Below are 14,927 nucleotides of genomic sequence, written 5' to 3' on the forward strand. Positions count from 1 at the left end.
TAGTCTTTTAGACAATGTTACTAGCATATTATCTTCGGTAAATCACTCCTGTGATTATGTCATTCAACAGATGAAGTGTAAAAGACGGATATCAATGCAGTCACATATAACTTTAAATAACAAATTATACGTGGCCATAGTAATATAAGCCATTGCTCTTGTAGACAGATTTGAAGGTATTTTTTATTTTTATACAAGTATAAGACTATTTTTTCATTTATATGAATACCAAGAAGAAGAAGAAGAAGCAGAAGTGTACATGTTGAGAGTAACAAAAAAAAGAGAAAGAAATCTTGAATGAAAAGTTTGAATATTTAATCGACATTTCGGGGGCGATTGCTAGTTTTTTTAATATATATACTTTATATAGAACGAAGTAATTGAAAAGAAAAGAAATGAAATTGGATCGAAAGATAGAAGCAGACGTTGCGGGGATAAATAGATGAGAGATTGAGCGATATATGAACCGATCACGTGACATCAACTGGAATATATTCGTAATGACATTTAATTAATAGCTATTTACTTTCACTTTGAAGTAAGACGTGCTCTTTATCACTTGATCGCCAAGAGAACCAGCTCCTCACGAGAACAGGCAGTGCCTTATAACAGATATACTGTTACCTAGAAACTCGTTTAAATATGAAATGAATAACGAATTATTTTTAACATATACTGAAATTAAAATCATACGCAGGCCAATCTGTGATTTGGAAACTCATTTACAAGGTATAAATGTACGTGTGATATGTAAGGAATGAGGGAAGAAAAACAAGCCATTTCTATCTATGATAGAGAACCCTTCATTTTGCTGTTTTTGAAACATGGCATTGGAAATCAATTTATCAGTTCATGGGTGCGCATAAAATGAAAATTCCTGCCATTCCAGCACTCTCGTTGCAGGGCTAGCACTTTTTGATTAATGCTGTTCGGTTTTCCTCCCTTCCTTTATTGATATATATTATAAAATCGGTCACGAAGGAGAGACATCAGTCGTTTTAACGATAACGGCTTCTTGATAGGGATACATCAGTGGTAAATTAGCATGTGTACACATGAGAGTGATATGTTCTGATTACCGATTCTCAGTGGGGAGTGAGTACGTTTTCCAAACATACCCCCTATGTTACAGCGTCTGGAAGAGGCCTTCCACAGGGAAATTATTTGTAAATACATATACGCATTGAAATCGAATAATAACATTGGGGAAATGTAGATGTGGACAAAGTAAGAACAGATTAGGAACCTATATGATTTCAGCTAACACCTCAATATCAAAATGATTTGTTTTAATATTTATATCTATTTATATATCTGATTTAGTAAGGTAACCCTTCCAATGGCCTCAAATACTTTTCTAGTCAACACAAAATGGCGTTTTGTTGAAGAGAAGTTTGGCTCTGATTACGGAGTCAAAATGGACGGGCATTCTGATGACCACAGTCCATCAGGAAGTCTCCTCCCCGGAGAATCTTGGCTACAGTGCTGGGAAAACGAGATAAATTCTATTTCTGGTCTGAATCTTCAAGGTAAGTTCCAAAACCCTGTCGTTTTAGGAGGCGAAGCAGATAGCTCTTTCTCAACTTTTTTCCCCTCTTTGATTACAGATGTTTTGAAATATACAGTTCTATGTGTAGAAATCGCTTCGAGTACAAAATTGTTATTTTCACGTTTAAATTGACCATTCACATGATATGAGGTTACTGTTAAATCCTAAATGTGTACTTGTTACATAATTTCTCTTCGGTGACCGAATTCTGGTTAATGCAGTATTTTGATAGAGGTTTGAGATAAAAACGCTGCAGAACTATTTAACCTAGCGAAAGAAATTACCAATGAGGATGTCGGATGTGTTTGGTTTATTGCACATAATGGCTGATGTTTCGAGGCTGGCAAAAGATTGTGTTATCAAATATTTACACGACTAAGTTATAGTCGTGATATTCTACTGCACACAAACATTTTGAACGACCAAGACGTCTTCATGAAATTTTGTGTACAAACTCGATCCTTTTAGATGACCATTAAGATGAAGTCGGTGCAGGGATAATTAAAGACACGTATAAAATACATGCTACAGATGTAGATTGAAAATTGCATGGCGAATGAAATATATTTATGTATCGTTATAAATACACCTGTCGTATAATTGGTACATGTAGTTTGCATGTTCAGAATGGGCCATATATGACATCCGTGAATCTATACCATTTCCAGCAAATCATACACTTGAAAGGTGATTTATAGTATTTTTGATTATTTTATTACAACAGAAAGATATATTATTAAATTAGTCCAGGCTTTGCAAATTAAAAGAAAAGCCAAAATTTTTTTTTTTTTTTTTTTGAAATTTGTTTTTCTTGATGTATTTTGAGTGTTTACAGAGCTCATTCAGATTGTTTTAATTCTAAACAGATATGGTTAAAGTCTCTAATATTATATTTGGTAATGTTTTTGGCAGAGTAATAAAAAAAAATTCCTGACATATTTTAAGCAATATTTGATGTACATGTATGTATATGTTATTTACAATACTGAATCAAGATCATGTTATTTACTAGGCTTACCATATGAAAGAGCTGATTTTAACTTACTTTTTTAAAATTAATTATTCAATAAAAATAGAAATAAAAAAAAAATAAGGTGGCTTAATTGTGAACAGGAGCTTATTTGTTGATAAATACGGTAGTATTAACAAGCCTTAGAGGATCATCATATTAATTTGTCAAAATTTATATAGCCATTTACTCATTTACTGCCAGTCAATTCTTATATGTTGTATATTGAGGCTAATTGAACAGGAAGTCCAGACAATAGTTGAGGTAAAGGACAGCTCACCTTGTTTCTGCATCAGTGAACTCAAAACTTTGTAATGTTATAAAGTTTTCTAAAAAAAAGTTGACCTTGACCTGCTTTGAAAGTCACGTAATTTTTAATCTGATTTAAAAAAATATCTTTAAATACCTTTACAGAGGTCAAAGGGCTAAACACGTTGCAATCTTTAAACAACTAAGAGACCCAGCAGGGGTCAAAGTGACTTTTCTCCAGGCGCCTCTTTGGCTCCTATCACAAAAAGTCGGTCGCCATGCAATGAAGAAAATTAGGTGCCAGGCTACTTCAAGCTTTACTTTTTACTTTTCACAGTTTTAATTTTTACTTTGTTCGTTTATGTTCAGAATTTAAATTTGCTACGGTTTTGACTTTAATCTTATTTGTGGTGTTTGCTTTGTCAGAGTTTCCTTTTTAAAAATTATGCACTTACATTCACTCTGGAATTATCTGGTCTTTTTAGACTGATATGAGTGCTGTCAGTTTAACATGATAGCCTAAATGTTAGAAACCATCTGAGAAAACTTATTTCAATCTGAGCTGGAATGTATATTCAAACTTCTTTCTGTCTGAACATTCCCTTTCTCACATACAAGTCAACAAGCTGTTTGGAAGAATATAATCTTTTAATTCCTTATTTTTTGTTCAATAAATGGGTCTTTTTGACTTTCAATGCTGACATGCTGTCATCGTTGCTGAAACATTAGATCTGACAATGGGACAGTTAACAAGTACACAGAAAAGTACTGTATTAATTCAAAATTGGTGAGTCTAAATGATTGACCGAGGATCCGGATGGCTGGCAAATTAAATTATCTAGATTTCATGCAATTTTGATGATAGCAAGTCTGGCGCCCTTTGGCACAAATATTAATGCATGCAGCCAATAGAAAATTTCTATCTCCATGGCGACAATTTAAGGTGCCACTTTGAGCCCTGCCAGGCGCCATGATATTGCAGGGCCAGGAGCATACTTAGATGAAGGTAAACCAAGTTTATTCCAAAATGACCTTGACCTGCTTTCAAAGGGTTACCTGTAAGGTGCGAAATGAAAGCAAAACAAAACGAAATCAAACGAAATCAAACGAAACGAAAAATGAAAACATCGAAAAAATTGAAAAATTAAACTTTACAAAGGCCCAAGTGCCCCATTCTTATCGATGTAAAAACAATTTAACACACATGAACGAATGAATTTATCACAATATTCACTCAGTTTTTAGGTCATCTGACCCAAAGGGTCAGGATGACCTATAGTCATCATGTTTCGTCCGAGGTCCTGCGCCGTGCGCCGTCCACCGTCCGCCGAACATAAACTTTTCACATTTCAAGCTTCTTCTCAAGTTCAACCAGTGCTATTGAGCTGAAACTTGCCTGAAATGATCCTGAGATGATCCCAACCAAGTGTTGCTATTTTTCGGGTCCGTCGGAAATCCAAGAAGGCCGCCACAGCCGCCATCTTGAAAAATGCAATTTTAAATCTTCTTCTCAAGTTCAAACAGTGCTATTGAGCTGAAACTTGCCAGAAATGATCCTGAGATGATCTTGACCAAGTGTTGTTATTTTTGGGGTCGCTGTGAAATCCAAAATGGCCGCCATAACCGCCATCTTGAAAAACACATTTTAAACTTCTTCTCAAGTTCCACTGGTGCCATTTAGCTGGAAATTAGTGAGGATGTTTAGGACGGGGAAACAACAAAGTGTTGTTATTTTTCTGCGTAAAAACTTTGACATTGCAGCCATGGTGGCCATTTTGTAACATGATTGCGCAATCATGGTTTTCCTGAACAACACCTATTTCAAACTTGTTCTCAAATTCCACCTGTGGGATTTAGCTATAACTTACCAGAAATGATCCTGAGATGGTTCTGACCAAGTGTTGTTATTTATTGGGTCGGTCAGAAATCCAATATGGCCGTCATGGCAGCAATCTTGAAAAACTCATTTTAAACTTCTTTTCCAGTTTCACTACTGGTGCCATATTGATAAGAAATGAGAGCCAACAAAGGGTTGTTATTTTTCGGCCTCGTAAAAACTTTGACATGGCAGCCACGGCGGCCATTTTGTAACATGCTTGTGCAATCATGGTTTCCCTGAAGAACACCTATTTCAAACTTCTTCTCAAATTCCACCAGTGGGATTCAGCTCTTACTTACCAGAAATGATCCTGAGATAGTCATGATATCAAGTGTTGTTATTTTTAGGGTTGATCCAAATTCCAAGATGGCCACCTTGGCCAACAGTGCCACTTTACTCACTACAGAGAATGTATACTACAATAGTATAAGAGCAAGGGCCTTTAATTTAGAGTCAGGCCCATGGACCTCTTGTTTTCAAAGAGATACAGATACAAAAATGTCCTCATACATGAGGGCTATCATTCGCCATGCTTCTTTCTTCTGATTGCGATGAATTTATTCATGTGTATTGTTTTTACACTGAATATTTTCTATTTATTTATTTTTTATACGCCCGTCGAAAGACGGGACGCATTATGTTATCATGTTGGCGGGCGGGTGGGCGGGTGGGTGGGTTGTCAGTGGGTGGGCGGGCACATATGGTGTCCGAACCATAACTCCAATACTACTCGACCCAGGCTCTTTATACTTGACACAAATATACATCTTGATCAGCCGGAGTGTCGCATACCAAAATCATGCCCCTTACCCCTGTATTTGCGGAGTTATTCCCCTTTGATGATTTTACTTGTCCGGACCATAACTCCAGTACTACTCGACCCAGGCTCTCAATACTTGACACAGATGTACATATTGATGAGCCAGAGTGTCGCATACCAAAATCATGCCCCTTACCCCCTTATTTGTTATTCCCCTTTGGTGATTTTACTTCGGGCACATATGGTGTTGAGCTCTCCATACTTTAACACAAATATACATCTAGATGAGCCGGAGTGTCACATACCAAAATTATGCCCCTTACCCCCTTATTAGGGGAGTTATTGTCCTTTGATGATTTTACTTATCCGGACCATAACTTCAATACTACCCAACCAAGGCTCTCCATACTTGACACAAATATACATCTTGATGAGCCGGAGCATTACAACCTGTGAAACTACTCCCTTCCAAGTGTCAAATATTGCGTCGGGCGTATGTTGTGGCCCTCCAACGGGCCCTTGTTTTTTAGGTCACCTGAGACGAAGTCTCAAGTGACCTATTCTAATCGCCTTTTGTCCGTCGTCGTCCGTCGTGCGTCGTCCGTCGTGCGTCCGTAAACTTTTTACATTTTCGACTTCTTCTCCAAAACCACTTAACAAAATTCAATGAAATTTGGCAGAAAGTTTCTATAGCTGAAGGTCAACCAAAATTGTGAATTATATGGTCCCCACCCCCCAGGGGCCTGAGGGGTGGGGCCAAAAAGGGTCAAATTGACTAAAACTTCAAAAATCTTCTTCTCTACTCTCAGATATGGTAGAATCAAATACTCTTCATAGATGGAAGGGCCTTAAGGTGCTTTACCAAAATTGTGAATTTCATGACCCTGGGGTCTCACGTTTGCCCCTGGGGAGGGGGTAAACTTTACTATAGTTTATATAGGGAAATCACATTTTTGACTATTATTTGTTGGATTTCTATTGGAATTCATTCTTACTTGTATCAAATTATCAGCATGGGACGACAGTTTGATGGTATGTACATGTTGGGCCTAATTGACCCCCAGGGGCTGGTGGGCGGGGCCAAAAAGGGTCAAATTGACTAAAATTTCAAAAATCTTCTTCTCTACTCTCAGATAAGGTGGAATCAAACACTCTTCATAGATGAAAGGGTCTTAAGGTGCTTTACCAAAATTGTGAATTTCATGACCCTGGGGTCTCACGTTTGCCCCTGGGGAGGGGGTAAACATTGCTATAGTTTATATATAGGGAAATCACATTTTTGACTATTATTTGTTGGATTTGTATTGGAATTCATTCTAACTTGTATCAAATTATCAGCATGGGAAGACACTTTGATGGTATGTACATGTTGGCCCTAGTTGACCCCAAGGGGCTGGTGGGCAGGGCCAAAAAGGGTCAAATTGACAAAAATTTCAAAAATCTTCTTCTCTACTCTCAGATATGGTAGAATCAAATACTCTACATAGATGGAAGGGTCTTAAGGTGCTTTACCAAAATTATGAATTTCATGACCCTGGGGTCTCACGTTTGCCCCTGGGGAGGGGGTAAACTTTACTATAGTTTATATAGGGAAATCACATTTTTGACTATTATTTGTTGGATTTGTATTGGAATTCATTCTAACTTGTATCAAATTATCAGCATGGGATGACAGTTTGATGGTATGTACATGTTGGCCCTAGTAGACCCTCAGGGGCTGGTGGGCGGGGCCAAAAAGGGTCAAATTGACTAAAATTTCAAAAATCTTCTTCTCTACTCTCAGATATGGTAGAATCAAATACTCTACATAAATGGAAGGATCTTAAGGTGCTTTACCAAAATTGTGGATTTCATGACCCTGGGGTCTCATGTTTGCCCCTGGGGAGGGGGTAAACTTTACTATAGTTTATATAGGGAAATCACATTTTTGACTATTATTTGTTGGATTTGTATTGGAATTCATTCTAACTTGTATCAAATTATCAGCATGGGATGACAGTTTGATGGTATGTACATGTTGGCCCTAGTTGACCCCCAGGGGCTGGTGGGCGGGCCAAAAAGGGTCAAATTGACAAAAATTCCAAAAATCTTCTTCTCTACTCTCAGATATGGTAGAATCAAATAATCTACATAGATGGAAGGATCTTAGGGTGCTTTACCAAAATTGTGAATTTCATGACCCTGGGGTCTCACGTTTGCCCCTGGGGAGGGGGTAAACTTTACTATAGTTTATATAGGGAAATCACATTTTTAGCTCACCTGGACCGAAGGTCCGGTGAGCTTATGCCATGGTGCGGCGTCCGTCGTCCGTCGTCCGGTGTCCGTCGTCCGTCGTCCGTCCGTCAACATTTGCTTCAAATCGCTACTAGTCAAAAAGTTCTTATTGGATTTTGACCAAATTTGGTCAGAAACATCCTTGGCAGAAGGGGATCAGATTTTGCATAAATGGTGACTCTGACCCCCAAGGGGCCTGAGGGGCGGGGTCCAATAGGGGAAATTGAGGCAATTCCTTTAAATCGCTACTAGTCATAAAGTTATGAATGGATTTGAACCCAATTTGGTCCGAAACATCCTTTGGGGAAGGGGAACAGATTTTGCATAAATGGTGACTCTGACCCCCAAGGGGCCAAAGGGGCGGGGCCTAATGGGGAAATAGAGGTAATTCCTTCAAATCGCTACTAGTCATAAAGTTATGAATGGATTTTAACCCAATTTGGTCAGAAACATCCTTTGGGGAAGGGGAACAGATTTTGCATAAATGGTTACTCTGACCCCCAAGGGTCCAAAGGGGCGGGGCCTAATGGGGAAATAGAGGTAATTCCTTCAAATCGCTACTTGTCATAAAGTTATGAATGGATTTGAACCCAATTTGGTCAGAAACATCCTTCAGGGAAGGGGATCAGATTTTGCATAAATGGTTACTCTGACCCCCAAGGGTCCAAAGGGGCGGGACCTAATGGGGAAATAGAGGTAATTCCTTCAAATCGCTACTTGTCATAAAGTTATGAATGGATTTGAACCCAATTTGGTCAGAAACATCCTTCAGGGAAGGGGATCAGATTTTGCATAAATGGTGACTCTGACCCCCAAGGGGCCTGAGGGGCGGGGCCCAATGGGGAAATTAAGGCAAATCCTTTAAATCGCTACTAGTCATAAAGTTATGAATGGATTTGAACCCAATATGGTCAGAAACATCCTTTGGGGAAGGGGAACAGATTTTGCATAAATGGTGACTCTGACCCCCCAAGGGGCCAAAGGGGCGGGGCCTAATGGGGAAATAGAGGTAATTCCTTCAAATCGCTACTAGTCATAAAGTTATGAATGGATTTGAACCCAATATGGTCAGAAACATCCTTTGGGGAAGGGGAACAGATTTTGCATAAATGGTGACTCTGACCCCCGAGGGGCCAAAGGGGCGGGGCCCCATATGGGAAATAGAGGTTATTCCTTTAAATCGCTACTAGTCATAAATTTATGAATGGATTTGAACCCAATTGAGTAAGAAACATTCTTTGGGGAAGGGGAACAGATTTTGCATAAATGGTGACTCTGACCCCAAAGGGGCCAAAGGGGCGGGGCCTAATGGGGAAATAGAGGTAATTCCTTAAAATCGCTACTAGTTATAAAGTTATGAATGGATTTGAACCCAATTTGGTAAGAAACATTCTTGGGGGAAGGGGAACAGATTTTGCATAAATGGTGACTCTGACCCCCGAGGGGCAAAAGGGGCGGGGCCCCATATGGGAAATAGAGGTAATTCCTTTAAATCACTACTAGTCATAAAGTTATAAATGCATGTTGTAAACTCAGAGAGTCAGGACTTCATTATTTCTTTAAAGCAGTTGGGATCCCCACGCTATAACCATAAATAGCATTGTTTGAGGTTAACAAACAAAAGGAATTGAACATGAACATTATTTTGACATTTGGTCAAATCCAACCAGGTGAGCGATACAGGCCCTATGGGCCTCTTGTTGACTATTATTTTATGAATTTTTATTGGAATTCATTCTAACTTCGTTAACATTATCAGCTTGGGATGACAGTTTGATGGTATGTACATGTTGGCCCTGACTGACCCCCAGGGGCTGATGGGAGGGGCCAAAAAGGGTCAAATTAACAGAAATTTTAAAAATCTTCTTACAGCCCAGTTTAAGGTAGAATTAAATACTCTTCACAGATCAAAGGGTCTTAAGGTGCTTTACCATAATTGTGAATTTCCTAGCCCTGTGGTCTCGTGTTTGCCCCATGGGAGGGGATAAACTTTACTATAGTTATAGGGAAATCACATTTTTGACTGTCATTTGTTTTATTTGTTTTTAAATTCATTCTTTCATTCAAATTTACCGAAATATTTCAAAAATCAGGTGACCGTTAAGGCCCATGGGCCTCTTGTTTTGAAGTACCATACATGCTTGTCAATGGATTTGAACCTAATTTGGCCAGAAACATTCTTTGGGGAAGGGTAACAGATTTTGCATAAATGGTGACTCTGACCCCTGAGGGGCCAAATGGGTGGGGCCCCATAAGGGAAATAGAGGAAATTTCTTTAAATCGCTACTAGTCATAAAGTTATGAAAGGATTTGAACCCAATTTGGTCAGAAACATCATTGGGGGAAGAGGAACAGATTTTGCATAAATGGTGTTTCTGACCCCCGAGGGGCCAAAGGGGCGGGGCCCAATAGGGGAAATAGAGGTAATTCCTTTAAATTGCTACTAGTAATAAAGTTATGAATGGATGTTCTAAAAACAATTCTTGAGGTCTTTTAGGCCCTTAGAGAGTCTTGACTTCATTATTTCTTTAAAGCAGTTGGGATCCCCACACCATAGCCATATATAGCATTGTTTGAGATTGACAAATAAAATGAATTGAACATGAACATGAACATTATTTTGACATTTGGTCTAATCCAACCAGGTGAGCGATACAGGCCCCATGGGCCTCTTGTTTTAAACTTTCAAGCCATCCTTTGGATGCTTTTAAAATCTGTAACACCAGTAGAGTGTTGACGTGTTTTGGAGTTCCCAGGGGCATTGTTTTCGTAGTCATTTTAAGAAGTTCAGCTTTTCTTTTTCTTAATTTTTGTATCTGCATTTTGCCGACTCCTAATTCATCTGCAATTTTATATGCAGGAACTCCTTGATCGAGTTTCTTTATAGCCCCGATTCTTTGTTCTAATGTAAGTACGACTCAACTTCTCTTTCTGTCTGCTATGTTCATTTCAACCAGCTGACGAAATCTCGCAAGAGAAAACGTTGATTGTTGCCATGAGATGGATAATATATATATTTAAAGTTTCCTGTAAAAATTTTACTTGACCATTAAGCACAACCAGATCGTAAAAGTGAGCTCATTTAACACCTCAGAAATTACAAATATGTGTTTGTGTATAAGTTTATTTGTTCTGTTGACAACGTAACCAGTTGAAAAGCCTGCTGCTACTGCCAGGTGAAAGTTGTAATGAATCGTATTATTGGTCACAATGCTTCGTGCTCACGTGTGACGACGAGCGGTGAAAGTGTCAAAGTCATTTAATACAGACTTTCTAATCACCTGGGACTGTAAAAACACGGTCACTTGTCAGGTTAGACAGGGGGTCGATTAATACAGACCAATTATAAAGTAAATATTATCGGGCGGTCGTAAATAAGGTCGAATAAGGCAGGGAGTCATTTAATACAGGGGGTTACTCAGGCAGTCTCGACTGTACTCTCCTTATCTGTAAATACACCCCATATATAACATAATATCTTATAAATTTGGTGTATTGACAGACATTTAAGGCAACTACCTGAGTGTGATTATACCCCAGGGATCACTTTGAGCAGAGGTTTGGGGATTTTTACCCATGTTTTTCAAAAAAATTTCATTAAAAATTCAAAATTGTACCTCTTTATACAGACAAATCTCATAGGAATTTTGCTAATCTCATAAAATCTCCCATAGGTTTTAAGAGCAAGAGTTATCCTTGTACCCAATTGATTTTTGAGTTGTGGTCGCTTCACTTTAAGAATTTCAATTAATATTTTCAAAAAGCAACAGTAAAAAAATGATGTCTCTCTTAACACTGCTTAACCATTGCCTTTGAGTTGGAAATTAGGGGAAGCCATTGGGTTTATGTTCCCAGGCAGTGATATATACCAAGGTCAGGGGAAGACAGTGGGTTCTGTCCCCAGGTAGTGATATATACCAAGGTCAGGGGAAGACAGTGGGTTCTGTCCCCTAGTAGTGATATATACCAAGGTCAGGGGAAGACAGTGGGTTCTGTCCCCTAGTAGTGATATATACCAAGGTCAGGGGAAGACAGGGGTTCTGTCCCCAGGTAGTGATATATACCAAGGTCAGGGGAAGACAGTTGGTTCTGTCCCCTGGTAGTTATATATACCAAGGTCAGGGGAAGACAGTGGGTTCTGTCCCCTAGTAGTGATATATACCAAGGTCAGGGGAAGACAGTGGGTTCTGTCCCCTAGTAGTGATATATACCAAGGTCAGGGGAGGACAGTGGGTTCTGTCCCCTAGTAGTGATATATACCAAGGTCAGGGGAAGACAGCTGTTTGACCTCCACAATATCAATCCCTAGCAAGTTGTAATGGTGGGTATGTCCACCGGAAAGTTGGTCATTGGTTATGCATACATATCCAAAGTATGGTGGGAGACTGAAGTGTCTGACATGCCTAGTGTATATTTTGTATGTGGGGGATAATACTACCTCTCCCCATCCTCCATACATCTGTAATAGGAGAGAGTATAAAGTCACCTTACTTAAAGCTCAGGCTAGGGAGAATTTCCCATTAGCATCAGTGGTATGATGCCCTCATGCAATTTCTGTTTCTTTAAAGGGAGGTAATTTTAGCAGCACAATATACTAACATACCTTTTTGTATTCTAGGCAGTAGCACTGAGCTTGGGGAACTGAACAGTCTCGTGGAAGACAAGGAGATAGCGGCAAAGGCGGTGGCATTTGTTGTCAACAGCACACGCAAAGGCATTGTACCCTTGTGTGCTGATGTTGCTAACCTGCTCCGCACAAAAAGGAGGTACTGTATTATACTTTCGAATTTTTGTCTAGATTAATGAATACATGCTACTGATTCATAGGAAGAATTTTTTTTTTAAATTAAATAAGAAATGAAACATAAGACTGAAGTGTTTTCTTTCGTGATTTGTTATTTCTAAGAATTTCAAAAGTAGTCAGCAATCAGTAGAATAAAGGTTTAAATAATTTTCATTTTAGTTTTCATGAATTGAGTGATATTGGAAACACTGAATATACAATATACCAGAGCTACAAATTAGGGGAAAATGTTATATATAGTTGAGGGACTTTCCTACACAATGGAAAAGTTGTAGGAAAATCCCTGTACCTCGATCAGTGAGTGATCATAAGTGAGGCAGCTACTTTTAGGCAGTATGATAACTGTACAAGCATAAATTTCAGTTTGGAGAAAAAGGTCTTTAAGTTGAAAAAAGAAAATGATGTGTTGAGGTCAGCTGCATCATTGAGTGTCCGAACTAGTCATTCCACGAGTCCAACCCCAGCCTCCCTCAGTTCGGAAAAAGGAAGTTTTACTGAGCACAGCTTTCAACTTCAGGTAATTGTTTAGATTTCCCACTCTCCACACACAGTACATGTACCCAGCTCAGAAAAAGATCCTCATCCTCAGATAAATCCAATTTATATTTATGCACCCTGCCCCTCTCAGACCAGGATAGGAAATATTTTTCCAGCAAAACTTTCAGCCATGGATAAGTCTGATTTATGGACCTGCATGCCCTGAGTCAACTGTTCTACTTCAGAAAAGTGTTGTTTACCACGCACATGCAGCTTTGTGTGTAACTTAAAGGGCAGTTTTAAGTTCAAAGCGATAACTAAGATTCAAAGGTATTTCTATTAAGAGAGCTTCTTTAATATGTCCTTATTTACTTGGTTTCAAGGAATTATATTCCAGCTCTGATTGTCTTACTCATGGATAATTTTATTTATGATTTAAAAATTTGCAGGAACGATGCAGACCTTGTTCCCGCTGTAGTCAGAGCTCCAGTACAATCAGCAACTCGCCACAGTTTCATGAGAAAAACAATCGACAAAGACTTACTAGTCTGCAGAATTCTCCAGCAAGTCTTCAGGACACCCTGGACACCAAAGCTCGGCGACACAGCTCACCTAAGTTCAGAAGATCAAGGTCATGTAACCGTACACAAGGGGGGATAACTACGAAGGCCCTGGTGCACCACCCTCACAAAGTCGCCACCTCACCAAAACAAATTGATTGTCTTGAAAATAAATCTGCTGTGAAGAAGGAAAGAAAAAATTCTCTGCCTGAAATAGTATCTGAACCTAGAACGGATGTGAAGAAAGTTAGGTAAGGTCAAGTTACAGGTAGCTAAATGATTAAATCATGAAGGGTCAGAATACATATAGCCATAGTGTTTGCTTTCGTCTGTCGTTGTCCACCATTATGGTCAATGGTTTGACCAGATCAATTTTACAAGTAAACTTATACTATGGTCAGTTGAACAGCACCGTTTTTCAGAATACACAGGTTCCAGATTATACAGGTTTTAACTACTATATTTTAAGAAGGAAAATGCAGGGACCAAACAGTAAAGCCGGAATAGAAAGGGATCTGGATTAGACGGGCCAGTTTTGACAAGTTATACTGTATATGAATTGATGATTTTGAAAAAAATGGAAAATGTGCTTATTTGTGGGCATGCATTTTTTTTTGCAGATAAATACAGCTAGTACATGTCCTTGTAATTTCTTTTGTTAGCTAAGTTTTGCATGTCCTGAGGCAAGCATAATACTTGTTACTGTCAAATATATCATTATTATATACAATTGACATCTAAGCAATAAACAAAGCACTTCTTAAGAGGATACTGTTTTTTTAGGTCACCTGAGACAAAGTAGCAGTTGACCTATTGTGATCGCCTTTTGTCCGGTGGCGTCCGTCGTAAACAATTTACATTTTAAACTTCTTCTCAACTACCAACAGGCCCAGAGACCTGATATTGGGTGTGTAGCATGCTGGGATGAAGGGCTACCCAGTGTTCAAATGAATGACCTTGACCCTCATTCAAGGTCACAGGGGTCAAATATGCTAAAATCTTTAAACAACTTCTTCTTGATAACCAAAAAAGCCAAGAGACCCAATATTAGGTCAGTAGCATGCTAGGACAAAGGGCTACAAAGTTTGTTCAAGTGGATGACCTTGACCTTCATTCAAGGTCATATGGGTCAAATATGCTAAAACCTTTAAACAACTTCTTTTTGATAACCAAAAGGCCCAGAAACCCAATATTAGGTCAGTAGCATGCTGGGACTAAGGGCTACGAAGTTTGTTTAAGTGAATGACCTTGACCTTCATTCAAGGTCACAGGAGTCAAATATGCTAAAATCTTTAAACAACTTCTTGATAACCAAAAAAGCCCAGAGACCCAATATTTAGTCTGTAGCATGCTGGGATAAAGGGCT

The 14,927-nt window shown here is 38.8% G+C and overlaps 1 protein-coding gene across 1 annotated transcript in view; it reads left to right on the forward strand.

Annotated features, from left to right (window-relative positions):
* The first annotated feature begins 1,373 nt into the window (after window positions 1–1,373).
* The window catches only part of LOC117317365, a 34,978-nt gene continuing 21,424 nt past the window's right edge, over window positions 1,374–14,927 (forward strand). The window contains exons 1-4 of the mRNA XM_033872167.1: window positions 1,374–1,529; window positions 12,339–12,486; window positions 12,888–13,041; window positions 13,451–13,812. Of these exons, the coding sequence (XP_033728058.1) occupies window positions 1,418–1,529; window positions 12,339–12,486; window positions 12,888–13,041; window positions 13,451–13,812 (776 nt within the window). The 5' untranslated portion in view covers window positions 1,374–1,417. The remainder of the gene's footprint in view (window positions 1,530–12,338; window positions 12,487–12,887; window positions 13,042–13,450; window positions 13,813–14,927) is intronic.

This window comes from Pecten maximus, chromosome 19 (genome assembly GCF_902652985.1).
Source record: "Pecten maximus chromosome 19, xPecMax1.1, whole genome shotgun sequence".
Classification (NCBI taxonomy): Eukaryota; Metazoa; Mollusca; class Bivalvia; order Pectinida; family Pectinidae; genus Pecten; species Pecten maximus.